The sequence below is a fragment of the Procambarus clarkii genome, chromosome 27, assembly GCF_040958095.1.
Source record: "Procambarus clarkii isolate CNS0578487 chromosome 27, FALCON_Pclarkii_2.0, whole genome shotgun sequence".
Classification (NCBI taxonomy): Eukaryota; Metazoa; Arthropoda; class Malacostraca; order Decapoda; family Cambaridae; genus Procambarus; species Procambarus clarkii.
The window spans coordinates 24,607,484-24,628,971 of NC_091176.1; the positions used below are offsets into that span (position 1 = coordinate 24,607,484).

At 47.2% G+C, this 21,488-nt stretch overlaps 1 protein-coding gene across 1 annotated transcript in view; it reads right to left on the reverse strand.

The window, feature by feature from the left end:
* LOC138369204 (uncharacterized) overlaps nt 1–21,488 on the reverse strand; it is a 184,491-nt gene that overhangs the window by 53,294 nt on the left and 109,709 nt on the right. Inside the window, 4 exon segments of the mRNA XM_069332143.1 lie at nt 2,695–2,813; nt 6,546–6,701; nt 7,060–7,338; nt 8,774–9,228. Of these exon segments, the coding sequence (XP_069188244.1) occupies nt 2,695–2,813; nt 6,546–6,701; nt 7,060–7,338; nt 8,774–9,228 (1,009 nt within the window).

Below are 21,488 nucleotides of genomic sequence, written 5' to 3' on the forward strand. Positions count from 1 at the left end.
TTAGCTCTGGAATAATTTTTGTTTCCCTTTAACTTCCTGCACTTTCTCCAGAACATCTATGTTCTTCTGAAGATGAGGTCTTAATGCTTGGATACAGTAATCCAAATGGGGGCGCCCCCGAGATTAATACAGTTGAATGACTGTCTTCTTTTCCTTAAAGTAAAAGGTACGCTTGATTATTCCCAGCGTTTGGTTAGCTTTGTTTACTGCTGCCCCCTACCTGCTGTGCAACGTTCAGTCAGTGCTAGATTTTGACTCCAAGGTTCTTTTCTTCATCAATCTGCTGTGATGTAATGTTATTAATTTGTTAGTTGTGGCGTGAGTTGTTATGCCCCACATGCAGGGTCTTGCATTTGTCGATATTAAACGGCATTTGCCAGTCATCTGACCATTTGTGGAGTTCATGGTAATCCTGCATTCCTCTGGCTGTGGATGAACAACCCGTTCTCGCACTTGCTTATAGTCAATATTGGCTTATTTAATAAGTGCATATGTGACATACTTATTGATTGTGAATATTTTAGTTTACCTTGAAAAGCTTCATAGGAAACACCGACCTCACCTAACCTTCTTAGTATGTTAAGATAAGCATCTTACTGCTTCTTAATTACAATTATTACTTAACCTATACTGTTGATAGGTTAAGATTATCACTGTCAGGGAGAACCCGGTTCTATTTCATGGTGTACAGGTTGTAAGGAAATAGGTATTAAGGGTATAGTAAGTAGCAGATGTTACAATAGTAGGTACACCAACCCCTTTCCTACCCCTCCTCCTCCTCCTCCCTTCCCCCTTCCATCATCCTTTCCTTAGTCTACCCTCAACTATCTCACTAGACTTTTACTTTCACTCCTTTCTCCGCCTCTCTCTCACTCATCTCCCCCTTTCTCCTCTTATGCTGCTCTTTACTCTTCCTCTCTCTCAATCCCCCATTCTTACCCCCCCCCCTTACATTACACAATCCAGTGGGCGACACGCTCTCACACCACTGCTCCTCACGCTTCACCTTCAAACTCCAAACTCCTGTATACTACATTCGTACACACACGCATGCACGCACGCACACACACACACACACACACACACACACACACACACACACACACACACACACACACACACACACACACACACACTAGAGAAAAGAAGGGAGAGAGGAGATATGATAGGGACATATAAAATACTCAGGGGAATTGACAAAGTGGAAATAGATGAAATGTTCACACGTAATAATAACAGAACGAGGGGACATGGGTGGAAACTGGAAACTCAGATGAGTCACAGAGATGTTAGGAAGTTTTCTTTTAGCGTGAGAGTAGTAGAAAAATGGAATGCACTTGGGGAACAGGTTGTGGAAGCAAATACTATTCATACTTTTAAAACTAGGTATGATAGGGAAATGGGACAGGAGTCATTGCTGTAAACAACCGATAGCTAGAAAGGCGGGATCCAAGAGTCAATGCTCGATCCTGCAAGCACATATAGGTGAGTACATATAGGTGAGTACACACACACACACACACACACACACACACACTACAAAATTGCAGTTATCCACTCTGCCAATCTAATTTGAATGTATGTGCTTACCAAAACTGTTAAAAAAAACCTATGAGAGCTACTTTCTTTGTAAGGAATATGAATACCAATATCAAAATATCAAGTAATGCTCGGAGAGAACAAGGTCTACACAGCTTGTTGTAGGTCTAGGCGGGACTAAAGAGCCGGAGCTCAACCCCCGTAAGACAACTAGGCGAGTACAACGTCGTTGAATCAGTGATTCCATCTCCACCACATGGAATATTCAGCTCCGAGAATCATCCTTTTGGCACCTGGCGCATTTTTCGAGCCTCCCAAGCATTCTTCTAGACACTATCACGCAAAAGTGCGGCACAGTCATCAACATTTTGTTAAGGAAAGTTGCGTCATTTTTGCAATTCTGACATTTGGTCAATATTTTGTCCATTGTGACAACTCAAAGAGACAGGTTGCCTCCTATCCCCCCCCCCCTCCTCAAGATGATCAAACACCAACTTATGATTCTGAATGATTTTTGCTCACACAATCGCTATTGCACAGTGGTAGCGAGTGGCTACACCTGGTTTCGAGACCTAGGAAGGTAGAATCGACTGGTCATCGATCCTAAACTGATATAGTCCTCCTTCAACAAGAATCAACACCAGTAACTGGGGGATCTGGTTGTAAACTTATTGGCAGGCCATGTTCCAGGGGAAACTAATGGGGTAAGGCTTACTATAAGTTATGGTTAAGGAAAGCTCTAAGCCTACTAACAGAAGTCAGAAGTCGTCTACTTCTGTACCCACTCGTGTAACAATAATAATAAAAAAGTGCACTCCGTCTCTCAAACTACAAACAGTGACGGAAGCGCCCCCTGGAAACACAAACCATAACTGACCCTATTTTCCGCTTGTTACAACTTGTAATAAAGTTGTTACATCTTGGCTTAACGTGTTTTTGACGTATTGGAACGTTGTTACAACTTGTTATATTGGTTCTTATAACTTGTTAGGAGGTATTAAATCTTGTTCGAACGTTGTAGCAACGTCGTTAGTTTCGCTGTGTTTTTGGCGGCATGTGCAGCTGCGACTAACTTCATCCCCGCTCACAAGATAAGTTAGCAGTCATATAAATCCTTTCTGGTTTAGTGTTAGGCAGAAGAGTGGAGGTACTCACAGCCGTAGAGGCCGGCCACGATGACGGAGCCGGTGAGCACCAGCATGGCGGCGCAGAACAACAGACACTTGCGGCCGCCCTTGTCGCCTGTCATGTTCGTCACCTCAAGATTCTTCCCACTGTGGAAATCAACACACATCAAAAGTGCTCAGATATATAAAGGTAATATTCCTATTGTTGTGTGTTAAATGTTTCTCAGAAGACCTCAAATCATATTTGGTAAGATTAGTGTGGGAAATTTCTACAAATAAGCCAATATTATATGGAAAAAACTTGAAACACTAATCCAATATATGTTTTGTGTTGTTATCCCCCCCCCCAGGGAACCCACGCGGTCTCCACGTGGGGACATAAACACCATAAAGTAAACATCAAGCCGAAGAGATGGTCAGGCGGCGTGGAGTTAAACCCAGAGTGATTTTGGTGACTAACCACGCCAGCCAATTGAAATACCTACACCAGTAAGACTATCCTTACTATCCCTATCCCCCCAAACTACCTTAGTGCAGATTGATTACTATTACGTCACTACCATGAACTAATTGTGTGTTAGCCGTTACCAGTAGCCATGTTTGAGGATGCGATCAATGAAAATATATTTAACATACACTGTAGCTGAATTGTAAGATTAGATAATATCTATCTGTGGGACATTTGTGAGTGCAAGTAGGTGTGGTGGGCAGAGGCAGGCACAAGCACCCATACTTCACTATCAAGTTAAGTGTTTAAAAGCAAATCCCTACAATTTGTATACAGTACAAATATAGGATGCAAAATTACTATTTTCTGAATGTCATAAAACTTTGGGAAAAATCTTTGTGCGTTTATTAAACTTCATAAATGACTTTAATTAAAGATAGGTGTGAGGAGGAGGATGTGGGAGTTGAGCAGCATTGTCAGGTGTAGAGGACAGGCCTCCCACACAGCCTAATTTGACTACTCTGCTGCTAGGACACAGGACACAGCCCTGCTGCTATGACACAGGACCCAGCCCTGCTACTAGGACACAGGGCCCAGTACAGGAAGGGAGATATTTGGACTGTATTATGCCCGCTTACAGCAAACTATAAATGCACCAAACACCTACATCGCCATATATACCTACATTGACATCCCCCTACACAGATACACACCTGACCAAAGAGCTGAAGCTCAACCCCCGCAAGCACAACTAGGCGAGTACACCTGCACTAACATACACCTGCAGCATGTATTCAAAAATATTGCTAAAAATACATATATAATTCCTATATTATGAAATAAACAAGACATATATAAGATCAGCTTTAACACAGCTTAGATCCTGATTTACAAATATATGTACATTCGTCTGTGAAAGCCCACAAGCAGTTCTGAACCATTACCCATTGATGAAGATTAAGCCACTCAAGAGGTGGCACGGGCATCAATAGCCCGTAAGGAACCATTATCAAATTGATGTTGTATAAATATTTGGTTAATGGAGTAAGAGAATGTTGTAATACTAATGTGAATGGCTTAACGTATTGACAACATGTGACTATACTACGCGCATGCGCAGCAGCGTATTCAGTGTTGATTGTTGTCTCAGCACAAGATCATATGAAAAGCTGCTCGCAAGGCAATAAACTGAAGTTCTGTAGCAGATGTTGATTGTTAATTTGTATAATGTGGTAGCCAGTAGGGCCAAGCACCGTAAACATGACCCAGCAGCGCAGGGTTAGCACATAAAGCAGGTGCGAGGAAGAAAATGGTATTGTGGGTGTTTGGTGAAGTTATGCCGCTCTTGCCCCAGTTAAGTTCTTGCAGCTAGGTCAGCATTCAAGCTTCAAGTTAGTTTGTCACAGGTCGCCAGGTCATCTACCTGCTGTCTGGGCGTGTCACCTCTGCTGCCCAGGTTAGGTAGTCCGTCGGGCCAGAGGTCATCAAGGGAGGGAGTACCCTGCCACCATCAGCAGGCTCCCTCAGGCTGGGAACTGCAGTAGAGGTCTTGGTGATGTCAGGCAGGTTGTGGACCTCGATGACAACGTTTTGCGAGGGTACCTTCCGCGACGTCTCCTCGTTATTGTCACGCGGTGTTGAGGACGTGTTGGGCCACAGGTCTACACTTGCTCTTCCCGACGTCGTGTCTAAGTTTTTATCTGTTGTGGTTTGTGGTGTGATGCTGACTGTGTTACAGGATGACTGAGGGTGTTGGCTTTCTACGGTAGGTGTGTAGGTCATACTAGTGTCGGGTGAGCAGGTTACGGTGGCGTGTTCATGTTCCCCACTAGCATAAGCTTCATCTTCTGTTGTGATAAGTGGCTCATACAAAGCAGTTGGTGGATTATCATCTGCAGAAAACCCAAAATCTCTCTCACTGTTTACAGTGTTCACCTCTATCTTTAAAACATTCCCTTCAGAAGTAATGGCTGCAGAATCATTTACTTTACCTCTATCACAGGTAAGATAGCGGGCACTTATATTGCCAGCCCTTATGTCAGCGTCCCATGAGAAAAACGAAGATTCTGAGAGAGATTTCTCATTTTTCTTTAAAAACTTACGAGTTTTTAATGGTCTTCCAGATTGAGTTTTGGCGTCTGGGGTCCGGTTTATCTCTTGGTCCTTCACTTCCAGTCTCCAATCCTGGCTTTGGTGTCGGAAGTCAGAGTCTAGTTTCTGGTGTTGTTCTTTTTCGACGACCACCAGCCTCAATGGGTCGGCAACGTCTGGGGTGCTCTCTTGGTCCTCCTCTTCGGGTATAGGCGCGAGGGAAGAGCGTGACTGGTCGCCGTAGTGGAAGGAGTGGCAACGTCTCGTCCCAGTTCTGTACTTCTGTCTATTTTTCAATCTTTTTCTGTCGAGGGAATGCGAGGCATCCATGTCGTGCAGCACCGCCGGGTGAATATTCGTGTTCTGCTGGTCTCGAAACCGGAGGTATTGCAAAATTTTCAACCGGTGAATGACACTTTTATTAAGTCTTAATGATGCTAGTTTCTCTTCCAGTTCCTTGGCAACTAAATACCTGCGACCAAGTCTGAAGTTTGCTAAATCTTCCTTCAACAATTCTTTTAATTCGTTTCGTTTTGCATCAATTGAAGTCGTGTCCACACCTTCATCAGCAGGCAGAGGCACTCCTCTTCGTTCATTAGAAACCTGCTGTGGTTTTGTGTCTTGTAACTCTTCAAAAATATAACGTTGTTTGTCATTAGCTGCATAAGAATCTTCCGATGGCATGTGAATGGCGGATACGGAATCTGTGCCCAATCCACAAGGATTTTCTGAAGTTTGTACTAAGTCAGAGGAAAGGAATTGATGAGGTTGACTCGTTGAAAGATGAGAACAGTGAGAAGCTTGAGAGGCATTATCGTGCAAGTTAGTGCTAGACGAAGCTGGGCTGTGTGTGCAGTCTTCAACCTGTGCATTGGAGCTAAGTGAATCAGGGCTAAATGAAGTGCTCAGATCCTGTGCATTAGTACTACACAAGACTGGGCGGTGTGGGTTGTCTTCAACCTGTGCAGAGTGAGCGAGTGAGTGTGTGCGTGGAAATGTTAGTTCAGACATGCCATGCACAATTTGTGGGATGCTGAAAGTAAAGATGCAATCAATAAGATTTGGTGAAATATTTGCAGTTTATAGTATATAAAATATTAAAATCACAGAGACTTGTTTCAGACTGAAGACGTACATTTATGGTTGGTGCAAATGTTGTCAAATAATACCATGCTGCCACCCAAGATAAACATGAAGGGATAATATGACCAGTGTGGATAATGATAACACTCCCAATACCCTAACCATGGTTCCTCCATCCCTAACCAGCTCCCATGATGCACCTGTACCCACCCTTTGTTTACACCAGAGACTCGTCCAGCCTCTAGTCGTTCTTTTACCTTTCTATCCTCTCGATCCTCTCTCTCTCCATCTTTTCTATCCGGATGTCATCATAGGAACCATGAACGTGGTCAGGCTTGCCTGTCTCCAGGATGAACTTGACCCGGTGACCTCCTAAGGACTTCTGGGCGACGTAGTTGGATTCTTCTGAGGAGCTGAGGGGAGAAGGAAGGCGGGGAGGTGCAACAGAGGGAAAAGATGACTCTCTTGCACACTGTTGCTGCTACTGCTACAGTAATGTGTGTTATTAAGTTTGTTGCTCATATACATTTACTATGATAGTAAGATCTGAGAGACAAAGCTGCCTATACAATACTGTACTTGGCTGTGATACCTAAGCTGAGGTCACATATGTTACCACCACAAACAAGAATTCTACAGTGAGTCATTATATGTACGAACCCTACAGTGACAAATAAAGTGAAGCAGCTCTACAGTGAGCATATTACAGCTGTATCAACTCTACCGTGGTAGCCAGAAGCATCAAATATATAAGGCTGTGAGAAGACCTACCCAACAAAGCGGTGTGTGTCAATAGGGACGAAGTTGTCGTCATAGGGGTCCGTGAAGCGCGCTCTCTGGTAACCATTGAGGGTGGCTGCGTTTCCTGCTGCCGCTGCCGCCGCGTTCTGCTGCAGCCCCAGGTTCACCATCTCCATGTTGATCGTGGAGGAGGAGCCGCTCTTCTTCAGGATGCCCTTCCTGACGGAGGAGACGGAGCTGCGGTGGCTCAGGTTCCCCGACCGGTGGCTCACCGGGGAGTGGCGGGGACTTGGCCGTGGACTCATACTGCTGGAGACAGAGCAAAGCACGAGGTCATCATAAGTCAAGAGGTCATCACAGATCAAGAGGTCATCACAGATCAAGAGTCATCGCAGGTTCCAATTATCCCAGGAATCCCCCCCAGGCCATAGAGGGACTATATGAGTGTAGAGTCACTACGGTGCAACAAGACTGGAGGAGGTGGGCAGGTGAGGTCAGGTCACAGCCTCCAGGTAACACACGTGGACCATCTTCTATAATGAATCATCAGTAATAATGTCTGGAATCCTCTGGGAAGGTAAAATGGTAAAATGGTAAAGGTTTATATTTATGGTTTGTCATTTTCTTCTTAATTTTGTGTTTACTCTTTGGGGAACACAGTTATAGAATTATCTCAAAGTATTTCACCTTTGTTTCGTATTAAGAGTCAAGAGACCCAAAGACGGTTAAGACAAAGGACCACAACGACAACCAGCTTCACAGTTGCATACACTTCCCCTTGGAGGCAAGAGAGTGCTAAGACACACACCACAGCCGGCCATACACCCACAGGAAGATTGTTGCCACCTTCCGCCAGCCACAGCCTCCCGCCCCCTGTCCCTCCTCTCCCATTATGAGTCCCGTCATATTTAACCCGATGGAACAGTGCAATATATTATTCCAAATTAAAGCACTGTAATACTGATCACGGTCTGGATAAATTAGACAGGTTGCTTGGGTTCGTACGTTTCTGGTTTAGCAAAACAGTTGCATTTTTGACGGAGTGGCAAATTGAGAGAACGGACCGCTCCACCGCCAGGTAAATCAGGAAATACAACTGACTTTTTGATATCATTGATAGTGTAAGGAAGGTGACGGAGACACAGACCGTGTACACGCTCCTCACAGGTCCAGCCAGTCCTCCCCTCATGAATAATCTTAACACACTGCTTCATAGCTTCTGACCTCACATTTTGCTCCAACTTTTTCAAGCACATACAAGCACATACAAAACATTCAAAAACTTTTCAGATTTTGAGACATTCTCTGCTTACATTTAGATTCAGAGACAACCTGAGCAACGAGAGAGAGAGAGAGAGAGAGAGAGAGAGAGAGAGAGAGAGAGAGAGAGAGAGAGAGAGAGAGAGAGAGAGAGAGAGAGAGAGAGAGAGAGAGAGAGAGAGAGAGAGAGAGAGAGAGAGAGAGAGAGAGAGAGAGAGAGAGAGAGAGAGAGAGAGAGAGAGAGCGAGAGCGAGAGCGCGCGAGCACCTAAAGGAGAAGGCCGAGCACCAAGAGGAGGCCGAGCCCCAAGAGGAGGAGGCCGAGCACCAAGAGGAGGTGGCCGAGCACCAAGAGGAGGAGGCTGAGCACCAAGAGGAGGAGGCCGAGCACCAAGAGGAGGAGGCCGAGCACCAAGAGGAGGAGGCCGAGCACCAAGAGGAGGTGGCCGAGCACCAAGAGGAGGAGGCCGAGCACCAAGACTGACCTGAAGTGTAATCTGGGGGAGGGTGAAGGAGACTGATCTGGCGACGACCTGGCCGAGGTGGTGGAGCCGTCGCCCCGTCCCACCTCGTCGTCGTCCTCGCTGAAGAAGGCCGGATTAACTACCCCGGGGTCGTCTTTGTCGTCCTTGTCTTCCCCGGGCATAATGTCATCTTCATCGGAGTCGTCATCACATCCCAACTTGTACTTGGACGACCGTCGTTCCAAGTTCTTCAGCTTGCCGTTGGCCAGGGCTCCTTCTTTCTTATTCTTGTCATTCCTCTTGTTCCTGGCGGCGTCGTCGTCGTCGTCGTTGTTGTTGAGGGCGTGTGAGGCGGGCACGAGCGGGCACCCGTCGCCCACGTCGTCGTCGATCTCCAGAACCGCCGTGTTCTCGTTCTCGTCCGTCAGAGACTTGCTGTCGTCTTTGATCTTGTTGTTGATCGAGGCGAGGAAGGCCTGCAGGTGTAAAGGTGTCAACAGGGTCAGTATATGCGCTCTCGCTCTCGCTCTCGCTCTCTCGCTCTCGCTCTCTCGCTCTCGCTCTCTCGCTCTCTCTCTCTCTCTCTCTCTCTCTCTCTCTCTCTCTCTCTCTCTCTCTCTCTCTCTCTCTCTCTCTCTCTCTCATATATATATCGCTACTGCCAATATCATGGATACTAAAAGAATCAAACATAAAAATTCGTTTTCTATGCCTTGCACGTCGTCCCAACACAACCCCCCACTAAGGTATTCCTCGCCGGCCCTCCAGACTGGCGCACAGGCGTTCTCAGTTCTCACTCAATTCTCAGCAAACAACATTATTCAAAGTTCTGTTAAGTGTTATACATTGTATGACTATAAATCTTTTGGGAAAACTCGACAAATCAGTGAAAACTGGTGGCTCATAACGAACACATATAACTGTTTCACCTGGACTAATATGACACCTGTAGCCATGTTTCACCTGGACAGATCGCGCCAGGAAGGTAATATTCCTTAAACACCCTGTAACTACACACACACACACACACACACACACACACACACACACACACACACACACACACACACACACACACACACACACACACCACTAACCATCACCAACAACACTCCCAACAATGAAACACTCAACACTCCACATAACGTCGTCCCTCCTATAATGACCACAACGAGCTTGTGTATAATGCTGGACTATACAACACGCACAGTTTATCTCTAACAAGCGACCACCAAACAGGCTGTATCACCCCACCAACATTAACCCCAATTTTCTCTCGCTATTGTTGAAGAACAAATTACTATTGATACCCTGAAATGTAAACACACATCCACAAGCACTGTCCCCCTCTGGTGGGTGGCGCCAGGGGGGGGAGGGGAGGGGGAGGGTCATATCCACTTCCTAAATGGTATTTGTGGATTGAAAGGCGAATCAATTACTGTCACTTGTCTTGTAAAATGTACACTATTGGATTCTCGCGCTTGTTATCGCTTCTTGCAGGTCGGCGTTCAATTCCCGACCGTGCACGTGGTTGGGCACCATTCCTTTCCCACCGTCCCATCCCAAATCCTTTATCCTGACCCCTTCCCAGTGCGATATAGTCGTAATGGCTTTGACGTTTTCCCCTGATAGTTTCCTTAAGAGTGTATTACGTGGTGTGTAATGATACATACACCCTCCCTAACGTATACAACAAGTGTATAGTATACAGTGCTTGTAAAGCTTGGAGTTATTTCTCAAGTTTCCCTATTGAGAAAAAGATCTGTGACTAACGTGTCGATAATATACTTCAGATACTTCTAAAAATAATTCATTCGTCAGATATTTTCCTAAGGTCACTTTAAAAGTGGCTTTGATGGAACTTAAAACTTAGACGATTCTTTGATTTTTAATTAAACGTGTTTAAAAAATAAAGACGATAAAGCCAACTAGTAAAACAAATTTCAGCAATTTAAGATGAAAATAAAAGTAAAAATCTCAAAATAACGGTCAGAAAGTATACAGATTTAAAATGCTAATATTGAATGATTTTTTTAGAAATATTTACATATGGTATATCTAATGCACAGACCTATTATATTAGAACCATCACTGTGCACTGAGCACACCATCACTACCACACTGTGCACTGAGCACACCATCACTACCACACTGTGCACTGAGCACACCATCACTACCACACTGTGTACTGAGCACACCATCACTACCACACTGTGTACTGAGCACACCATCACTACCACACTGTGTACTGAGCACACCATCACTACCACACTGTGTACTGAGCACACCATCACTACCACACTGTGTACTGAGCACACCATCACTACCACACTGTGTACTGAGCACACCATCACTACCACACTGTGTACTGAGCACACCATCACTACCACACTGTGTACTGAGCACACCATCACTACCACACTGTGTACTGAGCACACCATCACTACCACACTGTGTACTGAGCACACCATCACTACCACACTGTGCACTGAGCACACCATCACTACCACACTGTGCACTGAGCACACCATCACTACCACACTGTGCACTGAGCACACCATCACTACCACACTGTGCACTGAGAACACCATCACCACCACACTGTGCACTGAGAACACCATCACCACCACACTGTGCACTGAGAACACCATCACCACCACACTGTGCACTGAGCACACCATCACTACCACACTGCGCACTGAGCACACCATCACCACCACACTGTGCACTGAGCACACCATCACCACCACACTGTGCACTGAGCACACCATCACCACCACACTGTGCACTGAGCACACCATCACTACCACACTGTGCACTGAGCACACCATCACCACCACACTGTGCACTGAGCACACCATCACCACCACACTGTGCACTGAGCACACCATCACCACCACACTGTGCACTGAGCACACCATCACTACCACACTGTGCACTGGGCACACCATCACCACCACACTGTGCACTGAGCACACCATCACTACCACACTGTGCACTGGGCACACCATCACCACCACACTGTGTGGATTGAATCCTGTGCAAGAAACTGTGAAGAAACTGTGCACTGAGCACACCATCACCACCACACTGTGCACTGAGCACACCATCACCACCACACTGTGCACTGAACACACCATCACCACCACACTGTGCACTGAGCACACCATCACTACCACACTGTGCACTGAGCACACCATCACCACCACACTGTGCACTGAGCACACCATCACCACCACACTGTGCACTGAGCACACCATCACCACCACACTGTGCACTGAGCACACCATCACTACCACACTGTGCACTGGGCACACCATCACCACCACACTGTGCACTGAGCACACCATCACCACCACACTGTGCACTGAGCACACCATCACCACCACACTGTGCACTGAGCACACATATGGAGGCCTCCAACACGAAAAATGTTTGTTATCTGAAAGCACGACGGTCCATCATTCGCCAACTACAACAACCTAGGATGCCACTGAAACAGTCAATATTGAAATACATCATATTTCAATAATATTGAAAACCGTTAAATCTACACATTTTCAGCATGCAGACGCCAGAGAATCCGCGAACCCGTCCACAAATCTCACTGAATCCGGCCCGCTGGCCCCTTGGGACGACCCCTCACGTCGGCCTGGGGACCCACCATCGTAGAGCACCATGCCACCCCTGGGGCTGAGGCTGGCACTACCACTCTGGCATGGGGACGGAACCACTCTGGCATCATCGTAACGACGCCACCTGCCGCCGGATGTGCGGTAAATGCCTGGGCTGATCCATGTTGGCCGGCGCTGGGGCAAAACCCACTGCACGCTCCCAGCTTTTTGCCTCTTAGATGGCTGTTTGCCGTCCTGGTCCCACTGTGTGGAGACCGCTCCGACGCCGCCCAGCGACACGACACGTCAAAAGTTAAACCAATTACAAGTGGCGAGAGCAACGCGAGGAAACAATTTAGGGCGACTACTAGGCCAAGCGGATGGAAGTAGCGTGAGGTTTATGGTAGACAATACACTGCACAGAGTGCATTGATGTGTAGCGCTACACCAGCCCTGTGTCGACACCCTCCTCAATGGTGGGCTTCCCCCCCCCCCCACCATAACACCACACTCACACCACAACAACTACATTACCACAATTACATCCACAACCACTATTTTCATCATTCAACAAGTCACACCGTCACCACCACATCTTTGGCTGTATTTTGGCTTTGGAAGCTAATGAGATTTTTCATATTATTCCAATTGTTATGAAATCATTATATTCATGTTTAGCCATGTTGCATTTGTTTAGGTTCACTTGTGTACTCTGCTCTCTGTATTTCATACTTTGCTCTCAGCCTCTGTGCATCACTACTTGTTGCATCACCTCTTGCGCCGTGTTGCATCTGTGTCTTCCTTTCAAGGCACATTCCCCAGATACTCTTTTACTCCCATGAAATTCCCTTTTCTGTAGTCTGCCATTTCCTTGCTCGGATGACTTGGTGTTTTGTGTGTTAGATCATGCATGCAGTCAGAGACAGGACGCAGCAGTCGCGGCGCCTAGTGGGACTTCATTCCCCAAGCTCTCCATCTCCTCCTTCAGGAGGAAAATATAGTTCAGAAAGCTACATCATTCTCCTCCCTTTTCCCCTGTAGTTTTGTTTTAACATAAGTGAATCCGCATTTATCTAGCTCACACAGCTTGCTCTTGAAAGCTCATGTCATGAGGTAGCTATATGAGCTACTATGATCCCCATCTTGTCATACAGGGATAAACTTAAGATGGCTTACAAGACAAGCCTCAACAACACCAGAGTTGACGAAGCTGGAAAGCTGAAGGCACCTCACTCCGGCAGGTTTAACTAGTCAAATGACTGGACATTCAATAATGCAATGTTGAATAATATTACTCCAGTTCCTGGTCGTAAAGTTGACGTACTCACGGTTTACTTGGTGCCACCTTCTCATATATGGCCCACTATGCCGTCCACTAGGCATATCTGAAGCATTCCATAGACTGCTCCGGATATGAGCAAATTAATCAATGTTTTTTGCCATCCGGCCTTCGAGTGTCTACGATTCATTCATCAGGTCTGAAGGTTTGGTGCAATACCATTTTGACCACAAAAACTAAGATACAAAAGAGTAGTTTATGCTACATATTGATTTAGATGATGTGTGAGTGTGGTGAGGACGGGATACATTGTCACCAGGTGGTGTCCACACAACACACACGGCCAGACACTGAGCAGCGATCAGGTTATTTATACAGATACAAGACTCTTGCTGTCCAGCCGGCACGAGAAGTCAGCACCAGCCGGCACTGCTACAGTGCCTCCTGGTGGTGGCTGGAGTCAACCATCACTTTTTTTTTTTTTTTTCACTGTAAACATTGCTCTCCAAATTTTAGGTTTTCTACATAGGCGGTAACTTTTCCCAAGTGTGTCCGCTCTCAGAACACCACCCACTGGTGATCGTGTGCTGTTTGTATGGTGATTTATGGTGTGGCACAGATGTTAGCATATTTGTGATGGGTAAGCTTTATTTAAAATGTATGTCCAGTTTGACGAAGTTGAAAACGTTTTTAGTGACCCAGTGACCTCACCAAGTGTGTGTTGGTTGGTTTTCCGGACCATTTGCAGTGTGTACTGGGTCTTGGTGCTCTGGCGTCCAGTGTTGCCAAGACGTCAGTGAGGAGGACTGGTGAGGCATCCCGGTCTCTCAGTGCTGCCAAGTATTATGCCATGGTGAATGCCCGCTAAATTTGACAGTGCAACCAATCTCTCCAGCAACAGATTTCCTCACTTGCACAAGCTCAGTGCACACACACACACACAGAGTGATGCAACTGACACCAGGGCTGCTGACGTAGCGGTGACCAAGAGGGAGGAAGGCCTTCAGTCAATCAGGAACCAGAATAACGATCAAAGATACGACTGGTCGTGTTAACCTTGTGCTGGGTGACATCCACACACTCTTACATATTCATAAGATCACACCACTGGATAAAAACAACAGGATTACCTGGGATTTTGTTGATTTGTTATATTTTTTTGCGAAGATAATCCTTAGTGGGCCTAAGCTTCTGGTTGGCCCACTGCGCGGGCCCTAAGCTTCTGGCTGGCCCACTGCGGGGGCCCTAAGCCTCTGGCTGGCCCACTGCGCGGGCCCTAAGCCTCTGGCTGGCCCACTGCGCGGGCCCTAAGCCTCTGGCTGGCCCACTGCGCGGGCCCTAAGCTTCTGGCTGGCCCACTGCGGGGGCCCTAAGCCTCTGGCTGGCCCACTAAGTGTTGCTTGTTTCTGTTTTACTTGGGCGGAGTATGAGTATTTATGACTCGTATGGTCGCTTCAGTAAGATTTTGTCCCATGTGTTTAACGACCTCTTCTGCTCTGTTGAATCTAAGTTGAAATCTTATTGGGTTTGTAACTGTGCACTGTGTTAGATAATGTTCCCGTGGTCTGTTGTGGCTGTAACTGTGCACTGTGTTAGATAATGTTCCCGTGGTCTGTTGTGGCTGTAACTGTGCACTGTGCACTGTGTTAGATAATGTTCCAGTGGTCTGTTGTGGCTGTAACTGTGCACTGTGTTAGATAATGTTCCCGTGGTCTGTTGTGGCTGTAACTGTGCACTGTGCACTGTGTTAGATAATGTTCCAGTGGTCTGTTGTGGCTGTAACTGTGCACTGTGTTAGATAATGTTCCCGTGGTCTGTTGTGGCTGTAACTGTGCACTGTGCACTGTGTTAGATAATGTTCCAGTGGTCTGTTGTGGCTGTAACTGTGCACTGTGTTAGATAATGTTCCAGTGGTCTGTTGTGGCTGTAACTGTGCACTGTGCACTGTGTTAGATAATGTTCCAGTGGTCTGTTGTGGCTGTAACTGTGCACTGTGTTAGATCATGTTCCAGTGGTCTGTTGTGGCTGTAACTGTGCACTGTGTTAGATAATGTTCCAGTGGTCTGTTGTGGCTGTAACTGTGCACTGTGTTAGATAATGTTCCAGTGGTCTGTTGTGGCTGTAACTGTGCACTGTGTTAGATAATGTTCCAGTGGTCTGTTGTGGCTGTAACTGTGCACTGTGTTAGATAATGTTCCAGTGGTCTGTTGTGGCTGTAACTGTGCACTGTGTTAGATCATGTTCCAGTGGTCTGTTGTGGCTGTAACTGTGCACTGTGTTAGATAATGTTCCAGTGGTCTGTTGTGGCTGTAACTGTGCACTGTGTTAGATAATGTTCCAGTGGTCTGTTGTGGCTGTAACTGTGCACTGTGTTAGATCATGTTCCAGTGGTCTGTTGTGGCTGTAATTGTGCACTTTGTTAGATAATGTTCCAGTGGTCTCTTGTGGGTGTAACTGTGCACTGTGTTAGATAATGTTCCAGTGGTCTCTTGTGGCTGTAACTGTGCACTGTGTTAGATAATGTTCCAGAGGTCTGTCGGGCATTTCTCCACAGTGCTGACATTTCCTCTCACCTTTTGAGTCTATGGCGAGAGATGTGACTTCTTGTTTTGACCCTCGGTCGCTCAAGAATGAGACTGTGTTTGTTTTATTATGTGTTTGTTTTTCGTGTGCGTTTTGAAAGGCTATCTTATTGCTTGTTTATATGTAGTTTATACTATTTCCGGACAACTGGTCACATTTTTGTTCGTAGTTTGAAAGTTTCTTTTGTGTTGGTATTAATTCACACTTTCAGTCACGCCCCCTTTGTCTTTGGGCACAAACACTTCATGTATTCACATACACTGGCTGTGCTCTTTAAAAAAATTTATGACTGTTTTATGTGTGTCTTTCTCTTCTTCTCGCTCTCACTAAACGATATACAACCACGCATATCTCAGATTTTCCCACACACACTCACACCTCTCCCCCCCCCCCCACAGACACTCACGAGTTGCGACAAATGAGGATGGTAGGATCCTCCAAGAGGACTTGAACAAGTTGCAGAGATGGTCAGAGAAATGACTATTGAAGTTCAACACGAGTAAATGTGATGGAAATGGGATGAGGTGATAGGAGACCAAAGGGACATTACACAATGAAGGGGAACTACCTACCTGTAACGACTCGAGAAAAAGACCTGGGAGTGGACGTAACGCCAATTTTAACTCCAGAGGCGTCAATAGGATAAAGTCAGCAGCGTACTTTACGCTGGCAAAAGTTAGAACATCATTCGGGAACCTAAATATGGAGGCATTTAGAGCGCTTTACACCGCTTTCGTGAGACCAGTCTTAGAGTATGCCGCCCAATCATGGAGCCCCCACCTGAAGAAACACAAAGAAGCTGGAATAAGTTCAGAAGTTTGCGACGAGGCTCGTCCCAGAATTGCGAGAAGTGGGATATGAAGAGCGACTGAGAGAATTTAACCTGACGATACAAGAAAAAAGGAGAGATAGGGGAAGACAAGATACAGATGTATAAAATATTTAGGGGGATTGACAGAGTGGAAATAGGGAAAATGTTCACATTGAATACTAATAGAAGAAGGGGTACACATGGGTGGAAGCTTGAGACTTTGATGAGTTATAAAGATGTTAGAAAGTTTTCATTAAGCGTAAGAGTTGTAGAGTTGTGGAGAAATGGAATGAGCTAAAGGAGCAATTTGTAGAGGCAAAGTCCATTCATAATTTTAAAGTAGATATGATAGGGAAATAGGACAGTAGTATTTGTTTTAAAGAACGGATGGCTATAAAGGCGGGGTCCAAGAACTGATGCTCGATCCTGCAGGCACAAATAGGCGAGTACACACACACAAACATACCCCCCCCCCACACACACACACACACGGACACACACCACCCCCACACGCGGCTCCCTCCCCCCTCCACACAGAGACACCGTCCCCCAACACAAACATTCATAAATGCTCCAAATACAACCAACATATCAACAATTAAAACAAAACATGGAAATTCCCATTAAGCATTGTGTGACAGACACAGACAGCCCACACCGGCGACTTCAATGCCGGGAAGTAGTGAGCCAGTGTGTGTTTTGTATTCACCTAGCTGTGCTTGCGGGGGTTGAGCTGAGCTCTAGCTCTTTCGGCCCGCCTCTCAACTGTCAATCAATTCTCCCCCCCCCCATACACACACATCCCCAGGAAGCAGCCCGTAGCAGCTGGCTAACTCCCAGGTACCTATTTACTGCTAGGTGAACAGGAGCATCAGGGTGAAAGAAACCTTGCCCAATTGTTTCCGCCATCGCCAGGAATCGATCCCTAGGACTACGAATCCCGAGCGCTGTCCACTCAGCCACTAGGTTCCCCCATTGTATGTGCAGTCATCTACGTGTGCTTCACGGGCGCGCATCAGCTCTTGGGCTCCGAGTGTTGCGTCTCCAGCCATGTCCTCTCATCGTTCTCCTGCACATGGTACGGTTTCCCGTATAATTTTGCCTTTTGCCACGAGGGGCGAATTTACTGGGTAACACCACTCATCCTGTGAGTGGACACACCGCCATACTGACAGTATTGGGCAGCGCCACTCATCCTGTGAGTGGACACACCGCCATACTGACCGTATTGGGCAGCGCCATTCATCCTATGAGTGGACACACCGAAACAGTGACAGTACAGGGCAGCGTCGCTGTTATGGTATCGACACCATCGTCGGCGTGTGGAGTGGCCATGTCAGCGCCATCTATGAGTCTGTACTCCAACTCCCCTAGTATTGGGCGCCAACGCCATCTGTTGGTGGTGGCGTAGTATCAGCGAATGGCCTGCCACAGTCAGAAGAGAGGTCGATGTGGATAACCTCTGGTGGGTGGCATATCAAGATCAGCACCATCTAGGTTGTGGCTACAAGGCATAATATCACGTCCCCGGTGAATGAGTGTTATCCCAGAGTTGCCCCGTGTACTGTCCATCTGGCTAATGTTATGTCCACAGAGGTGACATATGGAGGCGATTAAGCTGAGGAGGGCAGTTTACCTTAGGCAGTCCACGAACCCTTAGCTTGGTCCTGCAAGAAGACTAAGTAGCCGCCGTCGATCCGAGCAGTGTGTGTTAGATGCTGGTTGGTGCAGATCGGCCTACCCGGGATTGGCTAATAAGGGTTAAGGTAGACAGTGACGTGTCTATTTGTGAAGTGCTGCTAGCAAGCTGTCAGAGGCTTTTACCAGAGTGTTCGCTACCCCTGTGCATGATTGTTTGAGACCCCTGTCAGCGTGTTGCTCAAGCCCTCTGCCAGTACGTATCTGGAGAGCGAAGGAGCGGTGTAGACACATTGTGATACTGTGTGGGTGGACTGGCCCATGTAGAAGGTGAACTCGCCAGTGTTTGCTAGTGAACAACGTACACTTGGAATGTGGATTCACTAGGCTTGATGAACACTGTAGTTGTGTTGTGCCCTCAGTGAAAGAGGCATTTTTGTCTATACGTGTAGTAATAATCTATTATAATATATATGGTAGTGAAGGTGTAAATATATTGATGGGAATTGAGTATTGCTGGCCTCCCCTCCCCCCCCCCCTTATTTAGGCATTGCACTACTGCCTGACTTGGCCAGTTCTTGAAAGCTTACTACCGACTTGGGGTAGGATATAGAAAGAGGTTATACCATCAAAAGCTCGGTTACTGGCCCATAGTGGCCATAACACTCACTCATCCTATGAGTGGACACTCAGCCATAGTGACAGTATGTACAACACTCTCCAATAGGAAGAAAACCCGCTGGGTTGTTCATCCTGACCCTTGTACCCTAGACACAGCTGGGACTTGCTTAACTGTCTCAAGTGAACACATTATTAAAAAAAAGATTAACATTTGCCAACCTCTAAAGTTACGTTATGTTGCGGGTACTGTTTAAACCTTTACCACTCTACCTGTCGCTCCCTGCTGCCCTGCCTCTCTCTCTCCCTGCTGCCCTACCTCTCCCTCCCTGCCCTTGTGCTCCCCCAGCAGTGCATGGAGCTCCACCCCATGACGAGACAGTGTGACGGTGTAAGCGTGACAGGAAGGCTGTAGCATGACAATGTGGAAGGTAGGGGTGCGGGGAAGGGGTTAGGCGCGGGGGAAGGATGAGAAGGGACAGTAGGCGAGTATGGGGATGTAGAGGGAGCACATTCATACACTCACCATGTACAGTGAGTGTATGGGAGGATATACAGGGCCCGTCAGAAAGGTAACTGGGTAAGGTTGGAAGCGTGCTCTCAATAATGTCAGTGAACCGTTGATAGGCGCTGTTGTAGGACCGGCCACAGCCTGACCACACCACCTGACGCTGGGGTAGGACCGGCCACAGCCTGACCACACCACCTGACGCTGGGGTAGGACCGGCCACAGCCTGACCACACCACCTGACGCTGGGGTAGGACCGGCCACAGCCTGACCACACCACCTGACGCTGGGGTAGGACCGGCCACAGCCTGACCACACCACCTGACACACCACAAAAGACTGCACTACAGTACCCACATCTGTCATAAGTCAACAGCAAGTGTTACATAAGCCTCATTTAGAAGGTCGGTTATGAAATCGACTTTGTCCTGCATGGTTTTATATCTTGAATGTTGGGGAGTACGGACGATGGTATTGTACTTGAGGTCGTCCAGAGCACCTAACTCTGAGTTAATACTCGAGAGCCTCCACATCCTCTCTAGCGGCTGGCTACTGCAGTTGGTGGTATAGAGGCTGGAGAGGTCTAGCCATTCTTCGCCTCCTCCTGCTAAAAATCCCCCGTGGCCTGTTGGGACTTGAGAGCCGACTGTTATTTCAAGTTGAGTCGCATAAGCAGCCAGTCCACCCGTGATCAGCGAGGCTGTGCGTGCCAGCGAGTGTTGCGCTGAGGTCACTGTTCCTGCCTTCTGTCACGTTTCTTCAGAGTTAAACTGGTTAAATCTGCCACGGCGGCAGTGACGTAATCTCCCTTGTTCACGGCGGCAGTGACGTAATCTCCCTTGTGCATGGCGGCAGTGACGTAATCTCTCTTGTGCACGGCGGCAGTGACGTAATCTCCCTTGTCCACGGCGGCAGTGACGTAATCTCCCTTGTCCACGGCGGCAGTGACGTGGACCCCTCCCCCCCCCCCCCCCGCCCCACCACGTCCACGACTGCAGTGACGTAACTCTCGAGACGTTATACACACGCCTTACAACCGATGACGTTCGAACATCTCTCGAACTTTGGCTCTCTTCCTGTGTTCGAATCGCCCCCCCCCCCCCCCAAAAAAAAAAATAAAAGCTTCACCCCACTACCAACACAGACCAAGACAACCCAACCCACTAACCTATCCTTGGCCCAACTATACACAAAGTTATAATTGACATCGACATAATTATATATTCTCCAACATGTGGGTTTTGGTACACGGGGCAGTAAGCTCGCCTGAGTCCTGGAGGCTGGAGACGGCTTCGGCAACCACAGCTTGAGGGCGGGAACTGATGGACCAAACATTTTCTCAGCATATTCGCAAGACGCTTTCAAGGCGTTATTAATTCCACGGATGTATAAGACCCCAAAACAAATGACTGCCTGTTTAACCTTCCGTTAATTTAAGACATTCCCTTCACCGCAAAAATGTAGTAGTAAAATAACTATGCCAACATTTTATGGTGTGTGCAAGAGTTCCTGTAGTTTTAGGAGGCCTACTGGCCGCTGGGCACCACCACCACCTCCACTCTCTACGTGTGAGTGAGTGAGTGAGTGTGTTCACCTAGTTGTGCTTGCGGGGGTTGAGCTCTGGCCTTTCAGCCCGCCTCTCAACTGTCAATCAACTGTTACTAGCTACTATTTTTTACACACAC